This window comes from Macadamia integrifolia, unplaced genomic scaffold (genome assembly GCF_013358625.1).
Source record: "Macadamia integrifolia cultivar HAES 741 unplaced genomic scaffold, SCU_Mint_v3 scaffold2675, whole genome shotgun sequence".
In the NCBI taxonomy this organism is placed as follows: domain Eukaryota; kingdom Viridiplantae; phylum Streptophyta; class Magnoliopsida; order Proteales; family Proteaceae; genus Macadamia; species Macadamia integrifolia.
In genome coordinates, this window is record NW_024868878.1 from 21,252 (window position 1) to 38,249 (window position 16,998).

At 37.9% G+C, this 16,998-nt stretch overlaps 2 protein-coding genes across 2 annotated transcripts in view; one reads left to right on the forward strand and one right to left on the reverse strand.

Moving 5' to 3' along the window:
- The window catches only part of LOC122067030 (syntaxin-132-like), a 16,150-nt gene extending 5,477 nt beyond the window's left edge, over positions 1-10,673 (reverse strand). The window contains exons 1-6 of the mRNA XM_042630878.1: positions 10,299-10,673; positions 8,642-8,752; positions 8,401-8,457; positions 3,526-3,574; positions 507-595; positions 262-417 (exon numbers count right to left, since the gene is read on the reverse strand). Coding sequence (XP_042486812.1) covers positions 262-417; positions 507-595; positions 3,526-3,574; positions 8,401-8,457; positions 8,642-8,752; positions 10,299-10,316 — 480 coding nt within the window. The 5' untranslated portion in view covers positions 10,317-10,673. The remainder of the gene's footprint in view (positions 1-261; positions 418-506; positions 596-3,525; positions 3,575-8,400; positions 8,458-8,641; positions 8,753-10,298) is intronic.
- A 4,112-nt stretch (positions 10,674-14,785) lies between these two features.
- On the forward strand, positions 14,786-16,717 carry LOC122067026 (probable mediator of RNA polymerase II transcription subunit 26c). The gene is made up of 2 exons (XM_042630875.1): positions 14,786-15,980; positions 16,061-16,717. Exons 1-2 carry the CDS (start codon positions 15,564-15,566, stop codon positions 16,145-16,147), a joined length of 504 nt encoding a protein of 167 aa, XP_042486809.1. The 5' UTR covers positions 14,786-15,563; the 3' UTR covers positions 16,148-16,717.
- The last annotated feature ends 281 nt before the right edge of the window (positions 16,718-16,998 follow it).

A 16,998-nucleotide genomic window follows, 5' to 3' on the forward strand; every position in this document is an offset into this window, starting at 1 on the left:
CCCCCCCCAAAAAAAAAAAAAATTGGTCAGTTGAACTTTCATGGTCAAAAAGCAATAATAGAAGAAAAGGTGTATTTTGTGAATGGTTATGATCATTTGATTGGATAGGTTGTTGGATACAAAAGTCTCCAGTAAGAGAATCCCATTAATCAGATCTCTGATTTGTCTGTCAGTGTTCGTTCACACCAATTACGCAGATGATACTATGGTAGTTTACCAACTAGGCGGGCCCTAGTGATTTCGCAGGACTGCATATAAGACAGAGTCTTGTCGAGAATAATCCCTACACTCCATCTCCCAAAATTTTAAAAATAAAATAAAATAGCAGAGAAGAAGAATATACATAGTAGTTGCCATCCTAGAGCGGTCTACACCAGTTCCTTTTCCGCATCCAGGTTTCTGCCTATTGGCCATATTCTGCATGCAAAAAAGAAATAAAAACAAAGGCAATGAGCAAACACTCAAGAGCCACACATAACTAAGGAAGGAAAAATAAATAGTATTACATCTTTGTCAAGCTCTTCAATTTTTGACTTCACTAGACGAGCAATTTTGCCAGCTTCATCTACATCTTTTTCCATACGCTGCTTGATTGCTGCACATGATGATAGAAACAATCAGGGCTACCATGTTGAGAACAGAATAACCATGGTTGATGGAAAAGCAAAGATCAAAAGAGGTCCAAAAGGCTTTAAATAAAGAAGAGATACAAGCCAAAAATAGATACATCAACAACAATACAGTAAGGCCAAACCCAAAATAAGGGACTTAACGCAGAAGTAATCCACGATTCAGATCAAGTGGCTGGGATTAATTTTGATTAATATACATTCAGATCTTGTATGTCAGAGACAGGATGGTCCTTCAATTAAAGTTGGGGGCAATTGAGTAATTGTATCATTTTTAAATTAGAGTCTTAAGGCAGGTGGTAGGGATCTTGTTTAGCTATCAATCAAGAGTTCTTAAAAGTTTAAAATATCATATTTTATTAGTGGTGCGTTATTTTTATTAGGAAACTAGAGTCCCTACCTTATTAGAAAGTTTGGTTAGCTTGTCTAGATTCCTTGTTAGGTACGCAAATTTACTTTTGATAATTACTATAAATATGCAACCACCCAACAATACATGATAGAATTTTGAATGGAATAATTTGCTTGTTTGTTTGATAATCTCTCTTCCTTCATATCTATTTCCCTCCCCCCCCAAAAACGGCTTGTGGATTTCTCTCCCTTGTTTCTTTCAATCTTCTGCTTCTTTGGACTAGCACAACAGATTTTGCACTCCTTTTCTCCCCATCGATCTGCATCAGGACTACTCAAAAGGGTAAGGGGCCATATACAAGGACTGTCTACCCACACCAACCCCCTCCCCCTTATTCAAAAGCAGTACTACAGTACCCCCCCCCCCCCAAAAAAAAAAAAAAAGCTAACTCATATGCAGTAGGATTGCAGATCTCATTTTAGGGTGAAATAGGATTTTAGTTTTCAAAAATAATGGATTAACTTTTAAGTTGACACTACCTGGCAATTGGAATATCAGGTAAAAATATGGGTCAAGCTTCTTGCTCAACCTGCAGATCTTAGAGTAATAAGATGTGCCTAAAGTGTTCTAATATTATCTCTGTTGCTTTATTTCTAACCCTACTTTGAAGCCATTTTAAGTATTACCAAACTCCAGCACTGAGCTGTGCTCTATGAGGACTTTATACCCACATCCATAAGTGTCCTGGTAATGGCTGAAGTTAAGTACAAATCTTGAACCTTTGAAATAACCTAGAATTTGTACAAGAATAAACACTTGATTGAAATTGGTCATAAAATTCAAAAGTTTCTCAGATTCAATAGGATATGCTAAAATGAAAAAATTTGAAATGCCTTGGAAATAAGAGCCTTCAATTGTCTGCTTGCTGCAGTGCAGCTAAACCACGCAGAGAAAAGGGTATGAAGAAAGTTCTAAATGTTTTAAATTACAAATGAGAATTATTGTTATTCTTATTTTTTTTTTTTTTTGGGATAAGGTCTAGTTGGGTTGGACTGTTAATGAGTGGTAAGGCATAAACTTATGGGGACACTTGGTACGAGTGTGATACTGAGCCTGGCCATACATTGAACAATGCACATAGTGAATGGCCCCAAAACAGACAAATACATAAAACAATATGTAAGGCATTTGAGGATCCAATCTACCTCCCTCAATGAAAGGAAGACACTAGAAACTCTTTGATGCAAATAAGTCACTTAATGAGTTTATTTTATTGCAAATAAGCCTTGGTTGGGTTATGTATGTGTTAGGCCTTTGATCCCATGGGTTTTCTTTGTAATGGGCCACTTTAATGAGCCTACAATATATGGGTAGAAAGTAGGAAATGGGATTTAATTCATTAGTTTAGTTAGAGTCTTGTTTTGAGTCTATTTCCTTTGTTATTTCAGTTTCCTAATCAGTTTAGGTTTCCCAATTAGTTAAGGATTGGGTTAGGCCTTTCCTTTTTAGTGTTTGAGTCAGTTTTGAGTCTTCTATATAAGTTTGTAAGGGGCTACAACATTGAACACGAATTTGAATGGAAAAAAAAAAAACTTTAGACTGGAAAACTGTGAGATGTAGTGTTGTGAGAGACAACTTGGGTGAGATGTCCTTGGGAAGAGTGAGATACTCAACCCAACCTATTCCCCTACCCCTATTCTTCCCTTCATTCTCTTATTTCTGTTTTGTTCATACTATCTGTCATACTATCTGATTTTTATTGAATTTACTAAAAATCCTACCTGGGATTGGATCACTTGTGGACCATTCTTACATTACTCTTCCAGGTGATTTTATAACACTTTCAAGTGCCTACAGATTTTAATGCAATTTCCTGACAGAATCACCTAATACAGTTTACAATCTGCAATCATGACATTGCATATGAAACATTAGCAATATAAAATAGTGCCAAGCACACAATAGACTTTCATTCTCACTTGTATTGCTATTGTTTTATGCTAAACTAGGGGATTCACTAGCCCTGCATATGGACAATTATTCTCTCTCAGTACATGTTTAAATTCGTCCAAATGTCTTCTACTGCTTACCAGAAGCAGTAATAGGGTAGAAGAAAAATATAATTTTTCTTTCTTTCCCATGCTTTCGTCTTGCTTACTTTGGGTCATGTGAGAGAATAAAATTGGTCAGACCATTACGATCAGCCCTCTCTCGTTATATCTCCACTATGACTTTCTACTTGTCTCTATGACAGAAATGGGTGGTACCATTCAAAGGACTAGAGTTAGGGCAGTTGATAAGGTGACAGTGGCTGGCTGTCAAGCGGTATGGAGTTTCCCGCTACAGCCCTCCTCGACTCTGGTTCTGACCTTAACTGCATCAGAAAGGATCTAGTTCTGGTCAATTTGTGGCGAGGTACAAGTTTTGCAAGTGCTATTATACATGTATTATTTTTAATTAGTTCCTATATATATATATATATATATTACATTATTGTGTGTACATCCACAAACAAGAACAGAATATGCAAGAGCATGGAATTACCTTTCATGGAAGCGGCCTTCGTCACGGACTTCGACTCTTCATTTGCACTCTACATACATTAATTGGAATAACTGATGTTAGAAGCTCATCTTTCCTCATTTCAAGGTCCCTAAAAGCTCACATGAAAGTCATCTTTGCTTACAAGTAGAACCATCATTTTACCATCAAACGATCATACGAGGCCTTTAAGATATTTCATCTCAACTGTGGTTAAAACGGTGTTCCAGAAATTGTTATTTATGCCCTCAAGCAGAATAACTTAGTGTTTATTAATATAATCAAATCAAAAGTATGCACCCATCATATGAAAGTCCACTGAGAAAAACAAGAGTTGGGGACAAATAGTGATATAAAACTTGACATTAGGAATGTTATTTCCATGCTTAAATTTTGAATCTGCTGGAGCACACACACGTGCTTGCATGAGTGTCAAAAATTGGTAAGCTTATGGTAGGAAGGTAAATATTAGGGCTAATGGAGATTCCAAAGCAAGGACACACTTGTAAAAATATTCCGACCACCTTGTAAGGTAAAAACAACTGCATAAGCAACTACAACAATAGGATCCTAGACCTATGTTATTTCACAACCCATTATAGGAAGGCTTGAGCTGTTGGGATGACAGTAATGAAGAGAGAGAGAGAGAGGGAACAGTGCCTTATCATCATGCTACTTTTTCTTTTCTTCTTTTTTTTTTTTTTCTTTTTGGTTATGGGGGTCACAATCATGCTAATTAACCTACAATATATTTTTCCATGTCAATTTCTAAATTTCATTCTTGGCCAGGATTGAGTTGGTATTTGAGACATTTTAGCAAAAGTTAAAGCAATTATAGTATTCATGACGGTCTCTCTTTTTTTTTTTTCTTTTCTTTTGTGTGTGTGTGTGGTGGGGATTTGGGGAAGAACAACAAAGATATTAAAAGGAGATGGCCCTTGATGGCCAAGGGGGCAGGAAGTTCTGGCAACACAACTGCTACTCAGAAATCACCCAAAACAGGGTTGTCGTAGGCCATGGAATAAGGTCTCTGACCACAGCAGCAACAGGTGGAATTGGATCTTCAAAAGGGTGTCTAATAGATCTCAGATAGAAGTAATTTCACTAAAAAAAAAAAAAAAAAAGAAGGAAGAAGAAGAAGAAGAAGAAGAAGAAGAAGAAATAGAAAGGGGGAAAAGGGAGAATTGATGATAGGAAAGAAAGGGGTATAAATGGGTTGAGCCTCAGAGTCATAGTTTGATAATGCATTTTTATGTTGGCAGTGATATGCCCCGAAAGAGGGAAAATGTTCTGTGGGGGAAGCTCTGGCCACAAAAACAGGGAATCACTGATTATCATTTACTTAGTTTCTAAAATCTTTAACTTTGATAACCTTCTAAATCTTATTCGATTAGCCCTTCAATGAATCACAGAATTTGAACACAATATGAATGCTCAAAATTGTCCATAAAGGAGACATCCTTGCATTCCTACACAAAGGAGAGATGACTTAACTAAACTTAAACCATATTATTTGTCAAGATATGTCACGATGAGGGGGATTGTCCCCATCATGGACAGTTTCCTTTTCTTTATTCTGCTTTAGATTCTTTCCCAGTTTAGTCAGATTTATATGTCTAGTTAGACTGGAGTCATTTAAGTTGACTTCTATTTTCTATTATCCTTCTATACAAGATACTGGTTACCTTATTTGATTGCAACTCTTTGGCTAATATACGATAACGGTAGGGGGGAATGAAAGAATAACGATACTGCTATTTTTAGCAGTCTCACCCTCTTCTCTCTTAATCTCTTTCTCTCAAGTTACTGGTTACAAATCTTGGATTTATGACATGGTATCAGAGCTAACCAGTAGATGTTTTGAGAGTCGTTTCAAGTTCTCATGTTACTGGTGAACACCAGTAGAATACAACCAAAAGGAGGAACAAGAAGAAGGAAACATCATGGGGGAAGGGATATGATAGATAAAGGGAGACCCCATGAGACAACAATGAGCTTGTTCCTTGGGGAATCGAGGACCATGCAGTGTCAAAGCCAACCGAGTTTAGAGCTCACTTCAAAGTAGATGGCATTCCGAAACTTATAAAAAAAATGCGAGTTGGAAGTCCATCTACAAAGATTTTTCTCCATCCAGAGATGATTAACAGTAGCACAGAAGGCCAAATTCCAGTCGTATCGTAATGGAGGAGCCACCAAAAGTCATATCAACCCATCCATTCTCTATTCAAGGGGAGAATCCTTCTGCGGGATGGCCAACATCTACTGAGGACCCTCTTCCAAATAAAGGAAGAGATGGGACGCAAGAAAAACAGATGGTCAGGATCTTCGACACCATTCCAGCAGAGACAACAAGAAGGAGGAACTGGAATATACCAAAAGATGAGGAAAGACGACAAGAGCAACTCTGGGAAGACTACGTAGGAAGTCAGTTGGAGAGAGCTAACCATGCAATGAAGTTGTGATGAGGGATTTGACTTTTGAACCAGATGATGTTACGCTGGGGAACAAAGGAGCTCGATGAATGAATATGATTCCAAGCAGAGGCAGAAGTGAACAAACCCGAGGAGGGGAGCCAAAAGATCTTATCCCCTCTTCCCTGATGACCCGAAGGAATGGGAAGAAGGGAGGACCATGGCCAGCACGGGGGGAGGGGAGGAAGGAGGGGACCAATCACCTAGAGAGATAATGGAAGCGACAAGAGAAGCTTTGGGAAGACCCAAAGAGCAAAAGACACGAGAGAGATCAAGGAGAGAAGTGGTTGCCAAGGGTCCAGCCATAGAGAGGTGGAGGAACCATTGCCAATAGAATAAGAGATAGCACCCAAGGCAATGGCTATCAAGTTCTTACTATTAATATTTTCAAAGGCGGCATGTCGAGAGAGCTTCATCTGCTCATGTTTATCTCATGTGTGTGGAGTGTGGGGAATTCGTCGACCATCTTTTCCCCTTTTGATGCTTTTCTAGGAAACCATGAGGCCACATTGATGCAGCTTAAAAAAAAATATGCTAATAAGATATGAAAAAAAAAATGTATATGACAAGGGTCAGAGAGAACAACTTGGGCCTCTTGGGGACTCATCAACCCAAGTGTGGGGACTCACTCATCACAAGAAGACTTCAAACTCACAATGAGGGCTCACCATGGCACACTCACAAGTTCCAAAAAAATAAAAATGATCAACTCTATCGCTCCCAACCGAAATATATATATATATATATATATAAAGGGGAAAAGAGCTGTTGGAATATTGTTGTTGAAATATAACCGTTGGAAAAGAGCAGTTGGAATGTAGCCAATGGAATATAGCCGTTGGAAACATCTTAGAAAGAGTGCATTTTCAAAAAAGAACTGTTGCTTGAGAAAGATTCAGGAGGGAGGAAGAAATTGGAGTGGGCATTAAATGCTCATCATCATGACCACATCATACTTCTTGTTGGTGTTTCATGTAGATTTTTGAATCTACCCTCAGCCTCAGGATATATTGGTTTGATGTGGCATTAGCAATATGCCCGCTTTGGAGATGGAGGTCAATTCCTTTGGAAGAGCACACTTTTAGCAGTGTGTTGGTGCATTTGGGAAGAAAGGAATGTGTGATTATTCAGAGACATGTTTTCTACACCGAAAATTACGACATAGAGTATTACCATCTGAGAGGTTCACTGTGCAGCAGCTAGCAGTTTGTCCAAGGATGTTCCTTGCAGCTACTTTTTTCAGGATTGGTCAATGGTGATTGTTGTTTCAAGGAATATTCCAGACAGAACTGTGCAAGAATGGATCCCCCACCCCCTGGTTGTCATTGTCAAATTGAACTTGGATGGCTGCTACTTGGGCAACTTAAGCCCTCAGGAGTAGGGGGTTGATAAGAGATGGCTCAGGAACCATTCTTCATGTCTATTCTGGCCTATACGTGATGTAACCATTAGGGCTGAATCAATTACACTTTGTACATGTCAGAAGCTTGCAGTTAGAGAGAATCACAATAAAAACATGCTAGAAGGTGATTCTGCAATAGTGGTTTGTTGGTTTAGAAAAGAGGGTGTGTTCATTCGCCTTTTGGTGCCCCCCACCCTTGCTATTTTGTTCCATTGGAGGCTGAGGTGTTGTTAAGCAAGCATAGTTGTGGAGGTTGATGTTCCTCTTTGATGTTTGAATCAGCTTGTCAGTTTTCATTTTGTCTCCAGTATTGATCTCGGATTTAGGGGATTTTGACCCTTTATGTTTTTGCAGAGTATTCTAATTTTTTTTTTCTTCTTCCAAAGATATTTTTTATTCATCAAAAAATTTAAAAATAAATCCGTGAAGATATTCAGAAGATGGTTTCCATGCTCCCTTTGAAATCTGGTTTTTTTTTTTTTTGGGTAGAGGACCAACAAATAAACCACAATTTTACCTCTCATGCCCTAAAAGCACTTCTTTTTTTTTTTTTTTCCTTAAGAGTTAAATCATTTTTTTTTGTACGTAGAAGGCCATAGTGCAGTGAAGTCCTGCTTTCACAAAGTCCCAGAAGGGATGGACTGTATTTGGTCCTAACAATTGGTATTTTTTGCTTGAAATGGCAGCTCTTAGATGCAAACCTGCAGAACCATGCTGGATTTTAAGTGGATGAGGAAAGATGCTACCAAAGATTGCAAATATTTGATGATTATGTGCCTCACCATTCCAACAGAGAATGCTGAAAAAAAAAATCCATACAAGTGTTTCCAGTTTACAAGCAAATGACCTTTCCTTCTGAAAAATATCCTTCCATCTTAACCAGGGGAAAAGGGATAGGGTGAACAACTCAGCAACCAACAAAGAGCAAAATATCTCCATATTTAGAACAGCCAAGTAATAGCAAATATAAGCCAATGAAAGTGGGAAAAGAAACGGCACCCATACCTGGAGCTTTTTCGATAGCTTATTAAGCTTGTCAATTTCTTTCTCAATAGCTTGGACCTATAAAATCAAAGGGAAAAAAATCATATCATATCAATGGCAACTAGATGAGAACAAAGAATAAAACATATATTAAAACATCCTATATGAAAACAATATTGCAAATGAACTGCCAATGATAGAATCTCTCGTCATCTTGTTCAATGCAAAAAAGGAAACAATAATTGAAACAGGTCATGGGTACCTTTTTAAAGAAATTATCCAAGCCCAGGTCTCCTGAGTTCATTGGAGCTTGTGTTCCTAATTCAATATCCCCATCCCTTGAAGCTTGACTTCGAGGGATCTCAAAGGAATCCTGCAAAACAGCCCCAAGGCAATTAAGAAAAATAAATTTACCCTTCAAATTTGTACATTCAACAGGAAAAAAAGGCAGTTTCAACAGGAAAAGGAATGTGAACACAAAGATTAAATATTTACAACTTTCCATAGAAAAGGCATTTTTAGAATAAAGGAAACATGCCTTTTTAACTGGAAAATGCATGTATTCCTATAGAAGTATATTTTAAAATAGAAAATAATACACTTAAGAAAGGTGGGGGGATGTAAAAGAGGAAAACATAACACAGAGATATCAACATGGAGAAATTTTGCAGATTGATGCGTAAACTTCATGTTATATGTTGTCAACGAGAAGGAACCTACAGTTCCTCTAATTCTTATAGTCCCAACCTTGAGACATTATTATGAATTAACATGAGAATCATCTAATTTACTGACACATATGATATTTGTTTATTTATTTTTTTTTATCAGAAAACACAAATTTATTCAAACCAGAAAAGAGAAGGCAAACCTCCTCCCCAAAATGTTAGGGGATGCAAGAGAAGAAGGTGGAGAAGACCACCAGGTTCGGGAGATACCCAAATGGAAAGCTCTAGTGGCTAACAAATGAACCTCTCTATTAGAGGACCTAGGGATATGCAGAAAAACAACTAGAACCAAGGTGTTCACCAAGACAAGTAATTTGACAAGGTTGAACTCTGTATATGCTACTAAGGGGAAAGACTAGGCTCCCAAATAAAAACTTAACATCCATAAAAGTGAATTCAGTGTCCATTTTCCTTACACATCTTATTTCTTTCTTTTTTAATTTCTACTAACTAGTAAAGGTAATAGATACCAAAACAAAACAGAATCCAGAATTATAGAAAGGGATCCATTACCATAGCTAAAAGAAGTGCAAGAAGAAATTTTTTATTGAAGGATAGTCAAATTTGAAAAGAAAAATGAAAAATTGCCATCAAAACAACAAAAGTGTCATCGTCCAAGGCCAAGCATCGAAGAAAGAAAATAGGAAAAAACGAAAAACTGATCCTTTTACAGTATCATGAACAATAAAAAGTCTAAACCTTCACAAACAAAATTATATATAATGGTTCTTTACCACGAGAGCACCCAAGCCAAAAATCTCAGAAGTAGACAATAAACTGCAATGTCAAGCAACAGTTTAGAATAATCCAAGGCAGGCCCGTTTCAGGTTTCATGAAGTGTTCCACAATTACTCGAATTCCCCGATCTCTAGAAGACGATTATCACAGCTACTCATACAATTAATTCAAAAACAGCTTACATGCCACAACTCTAATAACACTAAACTAAATATGCAACATCAACGGTTTCTCATCATTGAAAACAACAAACCCGATCCCTAAAACTCAACGGACGTATAGTCAATTCATCTGTAAACGACATTCAAGCTCAAATTCACTATAAATTAAATGAAAAACAAAAAACATGACAGAAAGGAATTGAATTCCGTGAACATCATCAAAGTTCCGATCAAAACCAAATTCAAAACCGACCGTAGCATAGAAAAAAGAAATGAAAAGCGGAAGAATTACCGATAGTAGGTCGTTCATCTTGGAGGAAAATATAGATAATGAAGCTTGGATTGGAATGCAAAGATCTGCAACGAAATTGCCTGCAATAACAGCTCAGAATCAAAGGTATTTGGTGGTGGAAGAACGGAAGCTCTTCTATCCTTTTCCCGACCTGGCCCTGGTTTTCGGAACCAAAACCAGGTCTAAGGGTTTCGAAGACAGAATCCGCCGGAGAGAAGGAATCGATTACGAATGGGATGCTATGTTCACTTTCTATTCTCAGTAAATATTTCCTTTCCCGGAGATTGTGCGGTGACGGAACTCGATCGATCGATCGATCGAGAGAGAGGCCCCTGTGAGAACGTTGCACTTTTATTATGAAAGTCCCTTCCTTTTTCCATTTTGAATTTCGGGTCCGATAATTAGAAGACTGGTGATACCCTTGAGTTTTAGACAATTGACCGATAAGGGTGTCAAGCTGTGCCGAAAACTAAAACCGACACCTTATGAAATTACCGGTATCAAATCATACGATTTTCTTTTCTTTATGAAAAAAAAGAAAAACTTCATTAAGTAAACAGAAAGTGAATTACATCATTGTCCAACCTGAAATTGTAGAACTGAGATGATTGTGCTATAACCGTATGTGCTATCCTACGTAATTCTAGTATCACTTAGTTCCTGGACCCACAACAAAAAATAATGCTAGATAAAAATTTATACACATCACCAAAAAAAAAAAAAAAGGAATTATACTCCAAAACCATGAAGTGGTATTGTAATCAGAGATTAATTCTCCAAGATTTTCTGAATCGCTCCAAATCTCTCGATTCTCCATGCGTCATCTCTTGCCTACTTAATGTCATTAAGAAGTCCCCGAGTGCATGCTTCAGTGGTATTTCTTATCATAAAAAAATCAACACTTAATTAGACAAAATTTTTCTTTGTGAATAATATAGATAGTTCTTACACAAATAAAGATTGGTGGGTCTACGTTAGAAAAATTAAAGATAACTAGCAAAGTAACATTAGTTGGGTTCACCTAGAGAAGTATAGGGTGATAACTGTATGGAATTAATCTGATACGATATCGATATAAGTTCCTATATGGAGATACTATTTGGTATGGTATCAGATTGAAATATGACTTAAAAAAACATATCGTACCACATCGATACTGTACTGAATATCAAAACGAATAAATTCGAATCACTATTTGATATGGTATTGATATGAGATATATGTATCGTATTAATACCACACCAAATATATTGATACCGTACCGAATTGACACCCGTTATTGACGGTGGCACTGTGAGGGTTATTTGGTCATAAGGGGAGCTTGATGGGAGTGGATGTTTATGTTGTGACGGCGTATTTAGTTGGTTAGTGTGAGTGGAGTCCACCTATGAATTGAGTCATAGGCATTGAGGATTGAGCCGTGAGGGTGGCCCACGTGGGGGAATAGGTGGAAAAGCTATGTTTGGGTTCATGTGATGAGAACTTTCTTGTGTTCGGTGCAGAAATCCTGGTCCCACAGCTAACTGCGGGGATCTAGGGTGGTGGGTCCTACCTTAAGAAAGGTTCAGATGACAAGCTGGCATAGCGCACCACAGGGATTTGCTGGCTGAATCGTCTAGAGTCTGAAGAGGGTGTCACCGTGTCAATCAATTCGGTTCAAGATAAAAATGCAAAAATCAAAATCGAATCGAACCAAATATAGAACACATTGTAAAAACCAAAATAGAATTGATTTGGTTCAATTTGATCCGATTTTTCTATGGTCTAGGTTATATTTTAAATGTTTGGGCTAACTTTTTATATTTTAAGTAATAAAGAAATCTTATTTATTAAGGTCATAATGTACCAAATTTTTTAAACATTAAAATGAAATAGAATTTATCATCAAAATTGATTGAAACATTAAAAAATAAGGTAATTTACAATGCCATACCTTGGAGAATGTCAATATTAGAGGTACACCCCCTCTTTTTCACCAAATTGGACTCTGACCCCCTGCCGTCAGTCTCTGTTAAATGATGATATGAAAGGACAATTTAGCCCTTATGAGTAATCTCCATCCCCAAATCGATAGCTACTATAAAGGGAGCACCGGAGATCATTCAGAGCACCGGCAATCACAGCGGCAATGACAGACGACGATGTGGAGGGACTCACGACGACCACCAAGGACTCGTGCAAGGACTCGTGGCAGCAGCGACAGACATTGACGTGCAAGGACTCACGACGATCGTTCCAGAATTTTTTATTTTATTTTTACATTTTTTTCAAATGAACTGGAGATATGCTCTGAGAAATTAGCAGTAGCCAATATGATCTCCTCTGCTGTAAACTCCCTATAATTGTAATTAAGCTCATCAGATTCAGATACCGATGAAAAGCTCTTGGTGGCCGCAACAATGGTTTCCCTTTTTTTACATAATTCGATTCTCCGATGAAGCAATTCTCGTTGGCGACGCAATTCATCCATCTTGCATTCTATCTCTTTCTTTGCTGCTATTGCATTCTCCAATTGAGCTTCGACATGTGATTTTGCCAAAGATGAAGTTTGGAGTTTCGTCGTCAATTCTGATTGGAGTTTGATTTTTTTGGGTTCAAGAAACAACATTTCATAGCTCAATTGTAGAGCACAAGCTTTAAAATTAGGTTGATGCGGTGATGTGTGTAATTAGGCTTATAACCGCCTCAACATGGTAGAAAACTAGAAATACCTATAATTCCTGGACTTGAACTTGCTAGCTCTGGGACAAAGACTCCAGTCATGATCATGGCCGTGGACATTGACTATCTTTCATAGCTTGTGCTGCTTGCAGCAATAACCCTCATCTTCCTCTTCTACTTCCCAACCCATCTCCACTGCCGACAACCAAACCCACAACCAGGCCCAAAATCATGGCTAATCATCGGAAACCTCAACCTCATAGGCTCTCTCCCCCACCGTTCCATCCACTCTCTCTCCCAACAATATGGCCCTTTAATCCAACTCCATACAGTTCAGTCCCTGTTGTTGTCGCCTCCTCTGTTCCCATGGCCAAACAACTCCTCAAAACCCACGATCACAGCTTCGCTTCTCGACCCAAAACCATTGTCAGCAAGTACTTATTCAACTACTTCGCCATGACTTGGTCTTCGTATGGCCCTTACAGGCGCTTCCTCCCTAAGCTATACCTAACTGAACTCTTCACCCCTAAACGTCTCGATTTGTATGAGAAAATTCGAATGGATAAGACAATCGCCGGTGCTCTCCAGTGGTTGAGTTGTGAGTTTAGGTTTTGTTCTTCAATCGATTTGGGGAAGAAAATCTTTACGGTTAATTTTGGTACTCCATTATTTTTAAGGGTAAAATGGTATTTATAAAAAAAAAAAGAACTGTTGATGTCAACATTCTTGGTATATTTTATAACACTGATTGACGGCAAGGGGTCTGAGTCCAATTTGATGAAAGAGAGGGGGTGTACCTCTAATATTGGCATTCTCCAGGAGGTGGAGTTGTAAACTATCCTAAAAAATAATAGAGGAAAAGTACGCTATGTGGTCATGTGGCCTCCACCCCCGATGAGGGAGTATACATAGACATCCATTTGAGGTGGGTCTTTGGATTTCACATGATTAGAGGCATCATTTCACTGCCCTTTATGTCTGGATATAGAGACTGTGCGAGCGATTAGAGAGTATTCATCTCTCAAAAAAAAAAAAATATATATATATATATATAATTTTGATCGGTTCTCTATTTGATTTGAAAATAGATGATATGACCGACTCAATGGTTTTCAGTTAAGAAATTGAATTAAAAAATAAAAATCTAAATTTTGAAATCAAAACCAAACCATTTTACATTACTGACTCAGAATTAGTGGGGCCCATGGGGGTGTTTGGGACAAAATTGAAACTAAAGTTTCGATCCTTAGTTATCCTTTTGTCGATTTTAATGATGACTATGACTTTGGAGCTGTCCCATCTCCATTACAAACATCTTTTGTGATGGAGTAATAGGCTTTGGATCCATATCAGATGCGGTTTTTTTTTTTCGGTAAAGCAGATGCCCATTTTTTGTGTCAATGGAGAGGACATTATTCCCATCATATCCATATCAAGGGAACTCTATTTACATGTTTCTCTTCTTCAAGCCCAAATTCAAGGATCCTCTCATCAGTCAAGTGTAGCTTTTTGTGTTATTGGAGAGGACATTATTCCCATCATATTCATATCAAGGGGACTCTATTTACATGTTTCTCCTCTTAGAGCCCAAATCTAAGGATCCTCTTATCAATCAAGTGTAGCTTTAAAATGTGTTCTTATGTGCTGAGATTGTTCAACATTTATGTAGACTCAGAGATTTCTTTTAAGTTAGTTAAAATATAAAGCATAGTATCTCTTTGGATACTATCAATAAAACATAAAGTGTTGTGAACAACAGAAGTATTATTATTATTATTATTATTATTATTATTATTATTATTATTTACATCAACTTCCCCTATAATTTGTCCGAATTACATCATTCTCCCTAAAAATTTATATATTACATTTAAACCCACAAAATAGCATCTGTTTTTGGGTAAGGCTGTTAGGTTCATTGAAAATTTTCGAAAACCCAAAATTACACTTCAATATCTTCAAGCCAACAGGTGAACTCGGCGACCGACCAGGCAAGGCAAGCAGGCCGCTAGCGACAGGAAGGCTTCTCCTCTCCGGCGAAGGGTACTCTGAACGCGATAGGTTCTCCTCTTCGGCGAAGGCAAAGCGTGAGCGACGAACCAAGCGACAAGAGGGCTTCTCCTCTCAGTGTCAGGAGGAAGTTCTGAGAGCACCAAGAATCTCAGGCGATGGGCGACAAGCGACGGAGACATTCGACAGGAGCGGACGACTTAATTTCTGTGTATATTTACCAACCGAGATGCGAGTGTGTCTTCAATTTCAAGTAATTTCAAACTTCGTGCGGATCGGCCGGAATTGGCTCTGAAATATGGAGACTACAATCGTCGTTGTCATCGTCGGAGGAAGAGGAGGCCCAAGCGGCACTGGCACGGCGGAGCCTAAGACGATCTCGAAACGATTCCCAGCACTTGCTATTGGGACCGGACATGCCTCTGGTGCCTGATATACCTGGTTTTTGCAGGTTTGATATTTGATTTATAGAATCGGCATAACTTCAGATCTGATCGATTTGTAGATTGACATCAAATCTTTAGGTATTTTGAATCCAAATATCAAAAAAATCAGGTGAAATTTGAGGGAGATGGCGAGGTTCTGTTCCCTATAATGGATGATGATGATTTTAGATCTATTTTGAGGAGTTCAACTGTGGATGTCTGGACTTTCATAGACAAGACAATCTCTGTTGCCTCCTCCGACTACAAAAACAAATTGAAAGATCGAAGAGATGGAATCATTGAGCGGCTTTATATACCTACGATTCCCCGTTGTAAGAACTGTGATCTTGATTCGATGAAGTCAAATAACAAAGAGATTAAGAAAGTACAGCAACGATCTTCTTCCATTGAAAAAGAAACCAGTAGCCATGAGGGAAAAGGAGGTTCTCCAAAGGGAGCTTCTCCTTCGCCTCCACCGTCACTTGATGATGGCGATGATGGCGACGATGATAGAGATCGGAGCTATGGAATTGACCAAGAACAGACGATTCTCAATATTAAGGAACTTTTCGAAGATCGTAATGAGGTCTGCCTTTTATCTTAGCTCTTAATCTTCTCAGTTTCTTCAATTCTTCCTTCTGTTATGACAAATTTTCCTTTTGGCAGTTCGAAGATTCTCTGATAAATCTATTACAAAGCCTAGTAGACATGGATATAACATTCAAAGCTCCTAAGAAAGTGCGACGGATTTAGGGTGGGAAGAAGAAGAAGAAGATGATGATGATGATGGAGGAGGTGGGGGTAATTCTGTCTTTTTGGATTTTAAAACTAACATCTCTAACAGTGTCAATTTTATCAGTTTAAATGTAATAAATAAATTTTTAGGGAATAATATAATTAGGGAAAATGGCATGGGAGATTGATGTAAATGATCCTTATTATTATTACATGAAAAAACCCATCATGAGATAAGGGGAGCAAATATCTTCCTAGCAAAACAGAGTTTAGCCAGAGGTTAGAGTTGAAAAGTCAATTACACAGAGAGAAAGAGCCATGCATGGAGGGAGTGAACATTTTTCATTCATTGATATTTTGAAATAGAAATTTCACTCTAAGAAATAACTCAAAGAGGAATGATATAGTCCAATACCCAATAGATCTCAGTGTTGAGAGTATTTGAATTTATAGCTAAGATGAGCTATTGTGAGTGACTGTCATAGATGAAGCCGAATGAAGTGAAACGTTGAGCCTTAATTAGCTTGTGAGATAATGTTGTAACACTTTGATTTCATTAATTTGGACACAATATTGTTCTCTTTGATCCATCGGTTTCAAGGCTTAAAAATGCGTTGTATCATATTAAGGAGCTAGAGGGTATCAACTAGTCCAGTAAATCCCTCCTAGGCAGTGTAAGACTAAAGTTTGCACACTCTCACCAATCTCCCGAATCCCTTGATACTTACCATATTTTTGGTAGAGGTATCTCACCGATCTTCCAGACAGATCAAGTACTTACCGTGTTTTTGAATGTCACAAGTGCATTCCTCACTTTCCATAAATATTAAATCTCGACACAAGAATGTGAAATTCTTAAATGTGAAAAA